This window comes from Meleagris gallopavo, chromosome 17, assembly GCF_905368555.1.
Source record: "Meleagris gallopavo chromosome 17, MGAL_WU_HG_1.1, whole genome shotgun sequence".
NCBI lineage: Eukaryota > Metazoa > Chordata > Aves > Galliformes > Phasianidae > Meleagris > Meleagris gallopavo.
The window spans coordinates 11,423,115-11,440,581 of NC_139420.1; the positions used below are offsets into that span (position 1 = coordinate 11,423,115).

Consider the following 17,467-nt stretch of genomic DNA (forward strand, 5'->3'; position numbering starts at 1 on the left):
ATACAATTCATTGGAAAGTAAAGGCTTTACGAGGACTATACTTACCTAAGATAGCATTACAACAAAAACTTGTGCTGCTGAAGTGATTTGTAGATGCCTGTAATTATTGCTTACCATAGGGCCAAAGTTTCTCACCCACAAAGAAAGTTCAGCCGAAGGAAAAAATAAAAATAAAAATAAAATCACCCTTCTTGCCTAAATCTGGTACTTCTTTTGGATTTGTAAAAACAGCAGCACGAGATTTCAAACAGTGAAGAACAAATGAGCACTGCACAACATCATACTCACCCAGCAATAACAACTCCATCACAAGAATGTACATCACACAGGATTTTTCCCAGCTCGTATTGCAGCTGACTCACAGCACCACTGCGGTTCTGCACAGAAAGACAAGACTTGCTATCAGTATTGCAATTAATTCGTCTACCAAGTTTGTTTGCTTCCACATAGGAAAGCCCTGAGCAGCCCTATCGCTGCTGACAAGTTGCTGTGCAGCTGAGAGAGAAGACCTATGCATTTCATGCTTGCCTCCTGGAACTTTTTACAGACAGAAAAAGATTGAGAAAGAAGTCATCATTCACCATTATCGTCCGTAATCATTAAGCAGAGAAATGTAACCATGACATCAAAGAAATGATACCTTTCTTTTTGCCAGGATATGTAATGAACAGAGAAGAAGCCTTCATCTTAAAGGTTGACTGTCAATACCAAAGGATGGATGAAGTAAAAACATCTTTCACCAAAGTCATGGGAATAGAGCTGCAAACAAAGACCCATTCCCAAAAGCAACTGACCGTCAAGAAAATAAGAAGTCTTACAGCTGGGGCAAAGTCTCATAAATCCCTCAGCAGCTTTCCCCTTTTAACTAGCCAAAAGAAGCTGCAATGCAGAAGACCAGCTTTTCACCGCCACTTGTTTGAACCGGGTTCCCATTTTTCTCCAGCATCTGGATCCCATTAAGCCAATCTCTCTCCCTTTTACCTTCCAGTTGGTTCGCAGAGCACGCTCCTTGGCACGGCAGTCCTTCAGGGCCAGCTTCCAGCAGGGCCGATCAGAGATGCTCACATCCAACAGGTATCCTTCCTGTTGGCACAGCCGGTACCACAGCACTTCATCTTCTGCGAGCACTTTCCATGTTCTGCTGACCTGGAAACCAAACATACGTATGTATCTCACATTAAATCATGTCAGATTTTGTATGGAATGGGGGAACGGCTGTTTATGAGGGTGGACAGTGATAGGACAAGGGAGAATGGCTTTCAACTGAGACGGGAGGCTTAGGTTGGATATGAGGAGGAAGTTTTTCCCCCAGAGGGTGGTGAGGCACTGGAACAGGTTGCCCAAGGAGGTTGTGGATGCCCCATCCCTGCAGGCATTCAAGGCCAGGCTGGACGTGGCTCTGGGCAGCCTGGGCTGCTGGTTGGTGACCTGCACACAGCAGGGGGTTGGAACTACATGATCATTGATGTCCTTTTCAACCCAGGCCATTTTCTGATTATTCTCTGATTACTCTAAAATAACACATAACATTTCTGTTGATTCTTTTGAGAAAAACTCGGTCAAAATACTCAGATTTCGCTCAGCTAAAACTGCCCAAAACACAGACACCAGCATTTGGTGGCCACATTGCTAACATCTGACATAAGCACCACAGAAAATGTGAAAAAGGAAAGGGAACAAGAAAACAATTAAGGCAGCATTGTAAGCTTTGAGCAAAAATATGAGTTTATTTTCACATTTGTTATTAAGAAAAGCTTGCAGATCACGCCACCACCCTACTGACAATGCCTGATTAGGCTGGGTGACATTAGTGATTTATAACCTATTGTATTACAGTATGCATAAATAGGAATGAATTATTAAGTTTTTCAAGTGGCCTCAAGTTGCTGTCCATTTCAGAGAAAGCCGCTTCATCATAACCAATTGTGGGCTTGGAATTAAAGATTCAAGAGGTGAGAGGCAACTTAAGTAGCATCTGTACTCTGTAACTCTTAATTTAAAAAAAAAAAAAAACACAACAAATTTAACCAATGAAAAGTGCTGCCAGTGAAAGCAGTAATCAATTGGACACTGTTTCCAGAAGACTAAAAAAAAAAAAAAGCTTCTTGGGCTGACATCATTTTTAGCTGCTTACAATTAAGTCCCCAGTGCCAAGATTACACAAAAATCTAGGTCTTGCAGTGATACAGAACCCCACAGCACCCATCACCCCATGTCTACTTGCCACTGCTTCCACGCTGACACAACATAGCACAGAAGGAAGAAATTAACTACATTACTCACCCCCGTTTAATAAAATTAACTCCCTTTACATTTTGTTATCAACACGCATGCTTTGCTCCAGCCCTGCTAGAAACACAGCTGTTAAACACAAAGCACAGCCTCACAAAGTGGTGTAGGTTAGGAGGAACACTGAAGGTGTGAGAACCCTGCAGCTGGTGCAGGGCTGCAAGAAGTCCCTGCATGCTCCACAGTGCCCCAGCAGCAGGACGTGCTCAGCAATGAGCAGCACTGCCTCAGGACATGCCCCTGAGAACACCGTGAAGCTTCTGGCTGGTTTATTTACACTGTGCTGCCTCCATTGGGCTTGTTGCAGTAAGACACACATCACAGTTGTGCTTTCAAAATCCAACATCCTGTCCCATTAGGAAAGAAGAATTGCATCATGTTTCAGGACTGGTTTCTTTCAGGAAAGAAAGCAAACAGAAGAGCAACCTGTAGGTATTTTAGGATCTGATACCTGCACACAAGAGCAGCTCTCAAACCCATTTGGGAATACCCAAACCCAGCAGCTAGCACTCCACAATTCCACTCAGCCACCAAAATATTCAGAAGACACACAACCCCCCTCCACCACCAAAGAAAGCAACCTGGCCAGGGCAACACTGCCTTATAAATTACCAAACAGTGCTGGGCTCCTCTAGCACTGTGTGTCATTATGTGCTACAAAAGCAAAAACTCACGTGTAATGCTCCTGTCGCTGCAGGGACACACTCAGGAAGCTCAAAGTGAAAAAAAATATATATTTTTTTCAAACTGCTAGAGTTTCACGGGGAATTTGCTCTGAAATTGATTTTAAAGCAGTATAAACCCACACGTTATTGCTCAAAGGAAAAACCAAGCAGTGTTTGGTGTCCCCACAAAGCAGAGCTCGGCCAGCAGCACAGGTCTCTCTCCTGGCCCCAGAAGGAGCACGCTGCTGCTGACAGCCACGAGGCAGCTTCTGTCCGTGCATCAACTCAACCAAGCCCAACTCTGCCCACTTTTGATTGCTTTAATTGGATAAAAATAAAATTAATAAAAAGGAAAAACACCGTTGGAGTTTGCCAAAGCAGTGTTTGTGCAGACTTTTCTGGTTTCAAGGCCATAAAAGTATTCCATAAAGACAGTTAAAAAAAAAAGGAGAAGGGGAAGACAATCACATAAAATCTAGATGCCTATTCAGCTTTCAGGAATAAACATTCAAGGGGAATAGAGATCCTATCCTATTATGATTTTTTTTTTTTTTAAATCAAATTACATCGAATCCTGCTGCTTTACAGGCACGACTTTCCAACGGTCCCTAACGCAGCCTTTTCTTAACGCACCAAAACTGGCATGGCAATCCCTTGTAAAAGCCCCACTGAGCGAGCCTCAGCTGCAAGAGCCCTCTAATAAAAGTATCTCGAGCATTTTGCTTTACAGCACCACTGTGAGCTGCCACATTAAAACCAGCCACTGGCTCCAAGTCAGCTTTATTGGAGCTGCCTGAGTCGGGGTTTCAGGTGAGGCCCCAAAAGCCACAGCATCACAGCTTTATCTGCATGCACCCACACATTCTGTTTGTTGGAGAGAAGCTGTTGCACACAAAGCTCTTCTGAATGACAGACGTAATTATTTCCAAATTTACACTCCATGCCAGCTCCTACAGTGATCAATAACAACATCTTATGGGGTTGTTTATAGATTTAGAGGCTGCAATTTAATTTTGTCATTAGTGTTCCTGTTATCGTTTTACTGTGATTCTCAAAGCAACTTTGGTTTCCCCTGAGCTCTGCAGAGGAACAATTTTCTGTCTGGAGTTCAGCAAGGAATAATGCTCTGAAGGACTTCAGAGGCTTTTGCTGACATAGGTTTTGCTGTTGGTTTTGTGTCTGGGGATTTTTTTTATTATTATTACTTGTTTTTGCAAAAGCAAGCAAAACAAAGTAACCAAAGAAATCCACCTCTTCCATTGAATCCTGAACTCTTCTAATCCTGTCTTAATCAACTGGCTTAAATCCTAATGAAGGTTTATTCATCCCTCCCCATCTGATAACTGCCTTTGCTTCATTAGGTTTGTTTTCTTCTCTGGTCACACAAAGATAGATTCAAGGTTCATTTGCTGAATCCAGGGGCCTCATTTTGAAGTATCTGGACTTTCAATTCAGTACAACACTTAACGCCAAGTAGCATTTCAGCCAAAGCCATTCAGATGCACATTTACCAGGTGGAAGCTGCTCATCTTTTCAATTTGCAGCCATAATGTTATTTTAAGTCTCATCCTAAGCCCTGAGCTCAGGAAATCCTCATCCATCCCTTTCTCTGCTCTCTCTCCCCTAGCTGAGGACGGTGGGTGATTATTTGTACACAATCACCATAAAAAAAATATGAACGTAAATACCTAAGATTTTATTTTTCAGATTTTTAAATATTCGACAATTCCAGACCCTTTAACAACAAGCATCTGAAATTCTTGATCTGTGCAAGACAGATCATTCTTAAATTCCTAGAAACAGGCTCTCCTGTCCTAGATACATACACAATTGCTGTGTTAGTAAACATTTCCAAGCATCTCTCAGACGAGAACACCAGCAGTTCAAAGACAACTTCCCACTGATCTGTTCAGAAATAGAACTCTGCCCTAGTGTTGCTAAAATTCAATACATGCTGTCTAGAAGTGTTTCCCACCACAAAATGTAATTTATGCAGCCTCTGGTATTTACTAGAGAGCAGTAACACAACTGAAGAGCACAGAGCTTCACACATCGGACATAACCTTATCCTAAAGCTGACAGTTTGAGGCCAGACCCTAAGGCCATGAGCAAAGCCCGGCAGAACCAGCCCCAAATAACACAAAGGGTTCTGATGCATTCCACGTGCCATAGTGGCCCAGGTGATTGTTTTCCCTTTTTCCTCCACGTTAGAACCAGAATGAAGGAGAACCCATTCTCAAACTCTCATCACAGCAGTCACAAGAGTCACTCATTGCATGGATCCTCCTTCTAACGGCCAGACAAAAAATAAATAAGATGTTCTCCTAACTCTCCATAGGGCCAGTGCAAACCTGGGAGAAAAAGCACTGCAAGCTGAGACACTGAGCCCCAGACACCTTTCTCTGCTGGCTGAAAATAGGGGATATCAGTAGGGACTGGTCTGCTGGACACCAGTGGGTATCACACGGGTACTGCACACCCACCAGAGCTCAGGAACTGATGACACTATTAACTGATGTGCTGCACATGGCTTCAGTGTTCCAAGTGCCATACAGACAGCTTGTGTTTTATGGTACTAATTCCAAAAATCAAAGAAAAGCTGTGGGAAAGAGGGGGAGAGAGAAATATCAGGGTGAAATTAAACTTCTCCAGAGTAGTCTGATGTGATTAAATCTCAAAGAGACTCTGCAGTCACGCTACTTTACTGTTAGTTGGTTACCAATTTGGCTTAAAGAACTAAGCAAACAGGTTTTCTCCAAAGGCACTCGCACAGTTCACAATGCCAATTCCACTGGCTGGCCCAATTTCACTGAAGTCCCAAGGCGCCTTAATAAAAAAACCTTTCTAAGCTAACAACGTAAAGCAGCAGGCTTTCCATTTAACAGAAGAGGGCTTTCCCCCGCCTCCCTTCAGAAGACAAAATCACCAAGAGAAAAATGAAAATGGCATTTATTTTTATTGCTCTGCTTTTTATTTGCACACGTCAAAAGAAGCCAGCTCTGCACTAAAAGCACTGGATATCCATCTCGTTCGGAGAGCCTTGTAAAGCACTGGGCATGTGCTCAGCTACCTGTCAGCTGCCACAAAGGAGCATCTGACTCAGTCTTCGAAAGCAAATGAGAAACGTGGAAAATCTGCTGAGTGTTAAACACATTTTCTGAGAGCAGATTCAAATTTAAAACAAATGTGAGAGAGAGAAACTGAGTGCAGCTCAAGCGCAGAGAAAAGGAGCAGCCCTGTAGCAGCCAAGCCTTTTGCTACACCACGAGGTAAACTGATCATGCCTGACAGAAATAAAAGAGAGACTAAACTAAAAGTAATCCACTCCCCAAATGCAATCCTGTTCCATTTTGTGGAATGTGGCCTTAACTGGTTGCATCTCCCTGTATCAAATGACTGAAACTCAGGCTGTTTGAAAGCTTCATTCTTCTAGACAGCACCAAGAATCATTCCAGAGAATGTTTTTCCTTTGCATCAGCAGCCCCACGAGAGGAAGTACTTCTCTTCTAGCAGCTCCTGGTCCTACAAGTCATTAGCAAGTCAAAGATTTAAGCAATAAAGACCTATAACTACTTAAAACTGTGACTTGCTCAGACTCTACATTCAAAGACTAATTTAATTTCAGTGCACATGTCATTCAGTTAATGCTTGCATTAAGCTTGCCATCCACTACAAAGCTTTACCCTGTTGTACACATTAACATTTCCTTATCTAACAAACCGTCCAGGGACTATTTCCAGTATTACAGAAAGAACCATTCTGATTGGATTTTAAGCAGCAGCAAGATGTGTTTTGTATGTAAGAGTTCAATGAACACCAGCCTGAAGCACTAAACAGAGATGATGGGAGAAGCTGGCAATTCACATTCACACCACTATTTTACAGGGTACTCAGCACTTGCTGATTTAAGTTTGCTTTGGGGACTCATTCAGAGAGGAGGTTCATCTTTTAGTGCACAGAGAAAGAAGACAGAGGCTCAAGAAGAGCAGATGAGTAGTCTAAGTACAGTTGGCTGTGTGTAAGTTAGTGTGGCCACTTGGAGAGAGAGACAGTTAGTGGTGACACGAGAACTACATCAGAGAACACACTGGTGAAAGTGCTATCACAGAGTAATGCCACAGAATGATATAAACCAGGAGAAGGGGGTAGGAAATCAGTATTATTTAAGAATTTAGCTTTGTATGAAACTACTAAAGACAAAAAGTTGCTGCTCTACAACGCCTGTCAACTGAGAAGTGTTGGGGGGAGCAGCTTTATTGCCATTCTTAAGTGCTGAGCTCTCAGTGTTGCAGCAACACAGTCACCTGCTTCTGACTACACTTGCTTGAATTAAAAGATCTTTGCAAGCATTTCTTTTAAATTATAAGGTCTTGGTTACGTGCAAGTCACAAATGTGTGGGTTAGCTATGCTTGACTGGAGGCTATAAATCCAGCTCAATTAATATTACTTTTCAATATGCAGTTTGGGAAGAATTTCCAGTAACTACAACCAGCTGAGCCACTAGGACTAAACACACATTCCCTGCATCACAGTGCCTTCCTGCTGCTTGAGCACACGTGCTCATTTGATGTGGAAAGCAAACTGCCAGCACCGCTTACCTGAGCACACTTTCCCAGTTCAGCCTTTCCCAGATACTGAAATATCTTCAACGCCAGTTCGTATGGCAGATGGACATCAAAGAAAGGAACCTCATTGATTTCATTCTGGTAAGACAAAAAGAAAGAATATAATTTCTTAGGCTTCTTTATTGCATAGCCAAATAGTAGCAAAAGTTATGGTGGTATTAAGAAAGAACACTGTATCCTCAGTGCCATCACAGCTCCATAACAAAGGCAGAAGTAATCCCCTCTCTCCACTCCTAAGGGCACAACATCAGACAGGTCGGGCTGACATGACAGCGCCCAAGCTACAGTCTGCTCACTCTGAGCCACAGTGGACAAAGTATACTACATTGCTAAGTGGAGCTAAAGAGCGTACCAAAGAGAACCATGAGGCTTATCTGTAGTCACATGGCACAGAAAGGCAAGGCACGTTGTAACACAACTATTTCTCTAGGGTTTCAGTGTCAAAAAAGACCAAACAGATGATGGAAAGTGAAGGAATATTTTGATATAAAACCAAGCGAAGATGCTGCTGTTTGCTTCTGTCCATCCATAACACCAATTTCTTTCTTCACAGCATGTTGGAAGGGCCACTGCTTCACCTCATCACCACAGTAACATCTGTAAACCAAAGAATCCATTGCTCCTGCCTAATTGCCAAATGCAGCACAAATGCTGTTCTTAGCAGGGCTTTTTATTCTAACTATCTCATTAACAAATCTTTCTGCAATTTTTGCATCAGATTTGTCCTCTTTTCCATTTCTGCCTGGAGATTCCAAAGTTTCTATACTATACAAAAAAAGAGAGTGCAAAACCTGTCCACTGTAAACACTTCTGTATGTCACTCACTCTAAAATTTTGTGCTCCAGTGTTTTCTTTTCCTGGTGTCTACATCCTCTACTCAAGTGCTGCAGAAAAAAAGCTGTGGGTGCCCCTTCCTTGAGGCCATGGAAGGGGCCCTGGGCAGCCTGATCTGGTGGGGGCAACCAGCCCAGGGCAGGGGTTGTGGGAAGCTGTAAGGACCCTTCCAACCCAACCATGCTGTGTTTCTACAATCTCCCCAGCAGTCTCCATGTATGCCAGGCTGGGACTGTACTCTGACTCCTAGCACTTCTCTGGCCCAAAGACCTTTATTTTTCAGCAGGTCTCTTCTACACGAGCACCCTGCTCATTAAAACCTGGTCTCTTTGCAGTGCTTAATGAAGTGGCAAAACAGACAACACCAGGTTTCCGGTTACACAGGAAAATTATTGTATAATACACTGAAAGGCTTTAATGCAAAGCGTACCACACACTAGAGACAAGTGTGCAGACAGCACAAAGATGGGCACTGCTCCCATTGGGCTGTTTCAGCAGGACAGCAGCAGCCTCTAGGCACCAAACCCTGCCCATGTGCTGAAGCTGCTGGCAGCCTGCAGTGGCCCTCCTGCTGCATCCCTTCTCTTCTCCTCTCCTCTCCCAACGAGGCCCACAGGCACTGCTCCCCACTGTGGGTTTGCACAAACACTGTTTCCACGTGGCTTTAACCGACTCTATCTCGAAAGGGGACACTAAATAAATAAATGGATTCCAAGTGCATTGCCATGGCCACACACAGGCAAAGCCTGAGCTGGGCAGATGTGAACCTGGCACTTGGAGCCACACAGCCCAAATGAAGAAGAGGAGCCACGAGCAGGGCTTAGCCCTGGGCTTATGGGCTTGGGCACAGCACCACTATGAGTACATCGCTTCCAAATTGGAGCTGACCCACAGCCAACTAGAACCCAGTCTGTCCATGTGTACCAAACATACAAGACATACAGGCTGCCTACAGCCCTGCCAGCATAGGCACAGTGCAGCAAGGACAGCTCACCCAGGGAAAAGGGCAAAAAGGACAACAGCAGATTTATAAACTAACCTACAGGAGAACGTGCAGCCACACTGTGAGCACAAGGAACACAATTCTTGTGCACTGTGAGCATAAGAACTCTATTGTAATGGAATATTAAGAGAGCTAAGTGTTAACATCAATGCTGGTTAGCAGCAGTGACTTGGCTGAGTGCTGGAGGAGCACAGCCCTGGGGCTGCTGCCCCCCTGGACAGGTTCCTGGGGACCAATAGAGAGCTGACTGCTTGCAAGGATCAATCTATGCCTTGCAGGCAGACTTCAATCTGCTCCTTTTTATTTATATATATATATATATATATGTATATTTAAGTAAAAAGTAAATAGCCACAGTGAAGACAGAGAGAAAAAAGGGTCTCCCCATAGTTGCAAATAAAAACTCCATTGCGTTTGAAGGATTCACCAACACAACTTTTAATGGGCTCAGAACTGTATTTGAGGTTCCTTCCCAATTAACTCTTCTATGCAAAGAACTCACGCTTGTTTTCCTGCTACGCAGCAGCGTCACAACACGGAGCATCCGACACACCCGCACTGGAGGGGCTTCAATAAGGAGCAGAAGAGAAACCGAAATTCTTAAAGCAAAACGCCACGAAGCCGCTCTGCAGGAAGGAAAATCCATCCGAAGGGCTACGGGGCACGCGCAGCCCGAGATCGCAGACGTTCTGACGGCCCAGCCCCCTCAGGGCCCCCAACACAACAGGACAGGCCTCGCCCCGCAGCCCGCCCTACCAGGTCTCGGATGAGCTGTCCCAGCAGGTCGTCGGCCTCATCCCTCGCGGCCTCCTCGCGGGGCCGGGCGAGCGGAGGGCTGCTCGGGGCCGGGATCTCGCCGTCCAGCAGGCCGCAGGCCAACGCCAGGCAGCCCGACCCGCCCCTCCCCGTCTCGCCGGGCCCCTCTGCCGCCTCCCGCCGCCGCTTCTTGCCGCCCGCCGCCAGCTCCTCCCGCCATCGCCGGCGGAACAGCTCCAGCTCCGCCGAGCCCTCGGCCATGGCGACGGGGCCGGCCCGGAAACCGCTCCCCGCGCCCGCGAGTTCCGCGCCGCGAAGGTTCCTACCCCGCTGCGACCGCGCGGGAAGTAGGCGCTGAGCGCCGCCGCCATTTTGTGCCTGAGGGGAGAGCGCGAGGCGCGGGCGGTGCGCGGCCGCGGAGCCCCGGGGCGGCTGAGGCGGTGCCTGTGGCGGTGGAAGGGTCGTGTGCTGCCCGCCCTTCTCCCACCCGCCCCGCGGTCTCTCCTTCATGCACTGCTGCTGCAGCCCGGCCGGCTGGGAGGAGAAGAGAGAACATAGAGGGAAGCGGGGACGTTCACCTCAGTGCTCCCCGCTGCCCACAGACCGTGCCCAGCACTGAGCTGTCGGCACTGCTGCTGCCTCACAGGAGAGCAGCGCTAACAGGCAGAGAGGCAGCGCAGGGATTCTTGTTCCTGTGGATTACCTCATTTTGGGATGGAACCGCTATCTTTAGACCCCTCCCCCCCATAAATAAATAAACACACACAAGTTTCCCTGTACAAACGCTGCTTGGATGGAGGGGTGGGTGCCATCAGCTCCCCGGGGGGGTCTTTTGGGCCCCTTTGCAGTGCCTGAGCATTGCGGGCTCCCTGCTGGCAGCGCACGGCCTGTGGTCAGAATCACTAATGCTGCTGCTGATGAAATCCTCTCCAGCCCTTTGTAATCCCCAGACGCCCCCTCCATCCTCGCTCTCTCAGTCACTCCCACTCCGTCCCCAGCTCCTGAACCCCCCATCCCCATGCTGTGACAGATCCCCCCCCAGACAGTGTCCCATCCCACACTGTCCCTGTGTCACTCCATTTCCACACTGACCTCCACCTCACCATCTCCCCTCAGCCCACGCTGTCCCCCCACTCCCTCACCTCCCACCTAAACTGCCCCCCCACACACACAACCTACCCCTCTCATCCACATTTACCTCCATCTCTGCACTCTCAGTAACTGTTCCCAGGTCTCAGAGGTCTCAGTACACAAGCACTGTCCCTCTCCCAATCCAACATGCACTCTGAGCTCTGATCCCACACTACCTCTCTCCCCCACCCCAATTGGATCCTGTCCCACCAAAGCTTCCCCCACACCCCTCAGTCAGCTGCCCCACCACCCAGTCCCTCAGTTCTCAGTACAACCTCTAATTGTCTCCTTGCCCAGCCTGCATTCCCCCTCCCTCAGTTCCTACGCTGCTTTTCCACCCCTTTATTCTCCAAATTCCCGCAGTGTCCCCCTCCCACACCCTCACAGTCCCTCTTGTCCATCAAGTCCCACCGAAGCTGCCCCCCACACCCACCTGCCCCGCCAGTCCCTCACTTCTCACAGCACACCCCATACTGTCCCTTCACCCCACTCTGTACCCCCGTCCATCAGTTCCCACCCAGCCCTCCTATCCCCCCGTCCCCTGCCCCTCGGTTCCCACCGTGCCTCCTCCCACACCACCTGCACCCCCGCAGACCCCCCACTCCGTTATCCCCTATCCACTCTGTCCCCTAACCCACTGTCCCCCCAGCCCCTCCATTCTCATATTACACCTCTATTCTGCCCCCCCAATTCCACCCCGCCTTCTTTTCCCAACGTTCTGTCCCCTAATCCCCCCCGCGCCCCCCTCCCGCACCACCCCCACACCCCCTCGCATCCCCCCCCCGACATCCCCCCCATCTCTCCGTCATCCCCACTCCGTCCCCCCAGTACCCTCCATCCCCACACCTCCTCCACCCCCGCTCCCCTCCGCCGCCGAGCACCGCCCCGCGGGGGATGATGTAACCCCCCCGGCCCCCGCCCGCCGCCTCCCTCCCTCCCTCCCTCCCTCCCGCACACGCCGCGGCACTCGGCGGCGAGCGGCGGCTCAGCCATGTGCCCGTGCGCGCTGCGCGGCGGCCCCCCCGCGCCCTGCCCCTGCAGCCCCGGCCGCGCCGCCCGGCCCTCGGCCGCCGCCCGCCTGGTGGCCGCCCGCCTGCGCCGCGTGGCCGATGAGCTGGAGCAGCGCGCGGCGCGGGGCAAGGCGAGGGGCCGGGGCCCGAGCTGGGCCGGCCGCCGCCTGGCCGCCGCCGTGTGCCTGCTGTGCGCCCTCACGCCCGCGGTCGCGCTGGCCTGGCTGATCCGCAGGAGGAGCCTCTAGGCGAGACGGGCGCCGGCCGGAGCGGAGAGCAGGCGGGACGCGCAACAGGTCGGCACCGCGGCGGGACGGGCGGGCGGGGAGGGGCGGCGGATCGCGCTGTCCGCGGTACCCGGCGCGCTTGACTGCGGGGAGTCGGTGACGGCAGCGATCTCCCGTCCTCTCTTCCCTAATTCCCCCTTCCCCGATTCCCCCTTTGCCCTTTCCCTAATTCCCCCTTTCTCCCTCCCCAAACTTTCCCGCTCCTGTCTCCTCCTCCCAGCCCCGCATCGCTCCAGCCCAAGGAACGTAGGACCCACAGCTCTCCCCCGCGTCCCGCATCAGCTGGTGCCGTAGGACATCACCCCGGAGGCACAGCGCGGATCTCAGCCTGGCTGTGCCCGGCTCCGTGCATTGGGTCATGCTCTGCCCAAGGCAGAGGTCCCACACCAGGGAAACAAAAACATTCAGGTGCAGTTGGTGAAGGTTCCCGGAACCTCCCCAGTACTGCGCAGACCGGCAGCAGGGCAGTGGGGGACAGCTGCTCCCATAACCTTGCTGCTGCCCCAATAACATCCTTGAGCTGGCTGGGACAGCCCTACGCCTCCGCCCCAGCACCGCCGGGCACTGGTGGGGAGCAGAGTGCAGGAAGAGGGTGTTTGTTTCACAGACAGCGGGGACGTGCACTGAGCACCTCGGAGTGCAGGGTCTTGTGGGGTCATCTCAGGGATTTGAGTGCTCTGCTTTGGGACAGAAACCTCTCCCCGCAGACGTAGGAGCTGTAAATCCTTTTTCAGGTGCTTTAAATTAAAAATGTGTTCAGGTTGGGTATTAGGAGATATTTCTTCTCCAAAAGAGCAGTGATGCAGTGGCACAGGTTGCCCAGGGAGCACTGGGGTCACCATCTCCTGGGGTGTTCAGGAAGGTGGAGAAGTGAGACTGGGGGACATGGTCAGTGGGCACAGTGGGAGTGGGCTGGGGTTGGACTTGGGAATCTTAGAGGTCTTTTCCAACCTTAATGACCCCGTGATTCTATGAGAAGTGAACGCTACCAGTGCCATGCAGCTCGGATAGGATTTAGACAAGACCCTTAAATAAAGCAGATGAAAAATGCCACTAATGCTGCAGCTGACCTCTGACAGTGCCTGCCTGGGCTGCGTGCAGCCACGGGCGGTCCTGCACAGGCAGGAGCGGTGCTGCTGGTGCTTGTGAGGTGTAGTGGGGTACGATTGAACACAGATGTTCAGTGTGGGGAAAAGCGTGCTTGCCTCGAGAGTTGAAAAGCAGGGGCTTCAGCAGGGGTGTGTGTGCAGCAGGGCTCACCGCTGCCCGCCGCTCAGTCTGCCTGCGGCTCAGCTGGGTGCCTTGCAAAGATCTCTTTGGCAACAAACCCTGTGTTTTGTTTGAGTGAATCAGAGCTTCCATCTGTATGGGACCATCAGAGCAGGGGGGTGAGGATCCAGAATAGTGCCCTCAGAGAGCTGGGCAATGCTGTCAGCGTGTGGGGCCGGGCTTGGGTGCTGCCTTCCATCCCCTCGCTGTGCCTGGTTGCAGCAGTTGGAAGTGAAGCCAGCCGTGTGGTGTGTGTGTGCCTGTTTGTGCTCAAGAAAAGTTGGAATCCGCGGGGAAGTGCAGTGCTCTCCGTTATCTGGAATCCCAAGTGTGCTGCTCTCTTACAGCTCAGGGAATTCCCTTGCCCGGTGCGGAGCAGGGGTGGGTGGGAAGGAGCCCGAGGCTGTTGGATTTCAGGTTTCCATGCAGGTATGCATGCCATTGGCCATGTGGATTTTTTTCCTGATCTCTTCTCTTGTCAGCCCTGCACAGCCCTCACCCCCACCAGCTGTGTGCACACCAGGCCCAGCAAAACCCAGGTGCTTAAGGTGGCTTTGAGGAAGACGCAGCAGAAAAGTGAAGCGTTACCCTCAGCACAGCGTGCTCGAGGAGGACAGAGGAGCTAAGTGTGGGGCAGTAAGAGCTGGGAAAGTCTCTGTGTGGCCCTGTGCATGGTGCAGCCCTGTCTGACTGTTGGCATCGTGTGGCTGAGCTGCAGTGTGCAACTCCAGAGTGATAAATGCGTCCTCTACCTCTCAGTTCCCGTGCTACTTCTGCCACTAATCTGTTTGTTCTTCTTCTTGAGTAGCACTTTGCTCACACGATGAGATCAGCTGATTGTCTGCAATGTCTCAGAGCCAAGAGTGCAGTTGGGTTAGGTGTGAGCACCACAGGTATCTTTCTGCCATCCTCAGAGACGCTCCCGAGTGCCAGTAACTTCATTCTCTAACAGGATGGGAAGCCTGGGCTCTGAGCACTTGTGGTCTTGCATAGTACAGCTCCTAAGACGAGAGCAACTTGTATGGTCTTGGGAGCTGTCCTTTAGGGTTGGGAGCAGGGCTGGAAGCTGTTCCTCGGGGCTGGATGTGGCGGTGCAGCTCAGGACAGAGTCCCTTGTGCCAGGGAACTTCTGCTCCCAGCCGCAGGTGATGGCGGAGGAGGGAGGATGGGGCCCGCTGCATGTGGCCGACGTTTTGTCTCTGTAGATTGTGCTTGGGATGTGGAGATGAAGGCTTTGTAAATGGCAGTTTGATAATCTATAATCTGACATCACCTTGAAATATCCAGCCAGGGCATGAAGTGTAGTTGTCAGTGCCAGTTTGGCATACAATGTCACTTGTGTTTCGCTCTATTAGTTCAGAAGTGGCAGTGTATTAAAATCGAACCCTGCTTGTCCCTGCCAGCTCCAGCAGCCTGGTGCTGTGCCCGCCGTGCTGCCAGCAGTTCCCCCGCTGTTTGCTGCTAGGTTCATGCAGAGCCACTCTGTCCAAAGTCTCAATGCAGTTAATTATCTGTGTTAAAATGGGGTTGATAAGATTTCTGGAGATGTCACACAGAGCGGTGCAGGAGTGCAGAGAAGACAAAGGCCCAGAGGCAGTGCTGCTGACACAGGTGGGCTGAGGGTCGCAGCAGCGCTGCAGCTCTGCAGGAGGACAGATGTCTGCAGGGCTGTGGCACAGAGGCTCTCAATCCCCTCCTGGAAGGCAGGAGCCTGCTCTTGCTGCTGGCTGCACCGCACGCACCGACCCCACCAATCCCCAGCGTCAAAGTGTGCAAGGGAAACCTTCAGCATTAAATTCCATGATGAACAGGCAGCAGAGCTGTCAGAAATAAGCAGCTGTTCAGAAATGCATCTTTCCTCAGGCAAGCGGTGGCCAGGTGGGCTGGTCCTGTTTGGGGAGGTTTGAGCCCCTGTGCACTTCTTTACCCACTCTTCCCGTGGTGAGCTCTCCCATACACATCATCCTTCCCATTTCCTCTCCTGTAGATCCACTCTTTTTCCACCTTACCCCTCGAGCCCCTCCTAATAGGTTTTTTTTTGCCTTGCAAGGTACCCTTCTGTCTCCCACAGAGATGCTAATGAAGTGTGAGTGCACATGGATGCGGGCTGCTTGGGAATTTGACGGGGCTCTTGCCTAGTCCTTGTTTTCTCATTAACCTTCTGCTGCGTGAGGGAGGAAGCAGGAGTGCCTTGTTTTGTTCCTACCTTAAGCTCTCTGAGCCCTCGGATACCATTCTTTCTTTAAATGTATTAATAACAGTTATTTTGTTTATTAGGAGTGGAACACGTGCCAGTTGAATTGTAATCCATTTAGATCAAGAAGTTACGTGCTGCTGTGTGAGCTGTGAGCAGAGCTCCTTCTGCCAACTGCTAGAGGGGCCCGGGCTCAGCTTTTCCCAGGGCTTTGCACAGGTGGTACCCAACCATGGCCTGGTGTCCTGTTGCTGAATAAAGATGAGCTAAAGAAGTGCTGAGATCAGAGCAGGGACCCCACACCTGGGTCAGCTCATGCCTGTCCCACGCAGCTTTCTTTTTTCAGCTGAACAGCAGCTTAGCAGTCTGCAAGAAAACTGCAGGATTTAAGGCGGGAGAGTTCCAGGATCAGAAGTGTGGATGTCTGGGTCTACAAAAGCAATGGGATGTGCTTGGGCTGGCTGAGATTGATTTGCAAATATCAGCCAATGTGATCTGTTGTCTCTCAGCCTGACTGCTTAACAGACAAAACGAGCACAGAGGCGTTCTGAGCGGGTCCTGCATCTCCCCACGTGCCCAGGAGGGGAGGGATGTGTCACCAAAGGGAACGTTGGCTCTCGTGGAAAAGTTCAAAGCAAAATGATTTTTTTTTGCTTTATCACTTTTTCAGTCCATGTTTTCAGTAGACACTGTATTTGGCTTAAAGGAAGTCAGTTAGAATTCCTTCCTTCTTAATGAAAAAGGAAATTGGCAACAGTGGACAATCCTGCCAGAAAGTTTTGACATCACAGGAGAGGCACATAAAATAAACACATTTTCAGCAGCACTACAGAGGGACTGCTGGCACTCCTGTCAACTTACCATCCACCCCACTATTGCAAGCAGGATGCAGTTTGGCTTTTTGGAGCCTTTTTCAGACCCAAAGTACCAAATTTGATCTATCTGCTGAGAGCTATTGTGGGAAATTTGGAGTAACTCCACTGAAGTCAAATGGGTTGCCCTGGATTTACAGTGCTGCAAGTGAGATCAGAATTTGGCTCCAAGTATATTCCATTAATGAGTCAGATACTGGCGCTGCAGCCAGCGTGCACCCAGAAATGGCTTTCACACAGCCCAGGGTATTCAGAGTTGTTTTATAGGCGGATGGGCTGAAGGCCAGGATTCTGGGACTCTCTTTTATTCTTTCTATGAAATTCACCTTTCTGCAGAAGGCCAACACGAGGCTGATGCAAAACCAAAGAGTCATTTAATCTCTAAAAGACTGAGCTCCTGAGACGTGTGGACATCGAGCTGAGCTCCCTGCCCGCTCCCCACAGCAGATTTATCACCCGGAGTTCAGGATGTTGTAGGATTTATCAACTTTTACGGGTTTTTAAAGATTTTCTGTATGTTAAGTGACACAG

General features: G+C 50.0%; 1 protein-coding gene across 2 annotated transcripts in view; it reads right to left on the reverse strand.

The window, feature by feature from the left end:
* The window catches only part of FBXW8 (F-box and WD repeat domain containing 8), a 47,479-nt gene extending 35,957 nt beyond the window's left edge, over nt 1-11,522 (reverse strand). Inside the window, exons 1-5 of one of the 2 annotated variants that reach the window (XM_085238884.1) lie at nt 11,372-11,522; nt 10,174-10,707; nt 7,554-7,658; nt 982-1,146; nt 289-377 (exon numbers count right to left, since the gene is read on the reverse strand). In XM_085238884.1, coding sequence (XP_085095010.1) covers nt 289-377; nt 982-1,146; nt 7,554-7,658; nt 10,174-10,707; nt 11,372-11,377 — 899 coding nt within the window. In that variant the 5' untranslated portion in view covers nt 11,378-11,522. The remainder of the gene's footprint in view (nt 1-288; nt 378-981; nt 1,147-7,553; nt 7,659-10,173; nt 10,708-11,371) is intronic. The other variant, XM_085238883.1, reaches the window with a different exon arrangement.
* Nucleotides 11,523-17,467: the final 5,945 nt, after the last annotated feature.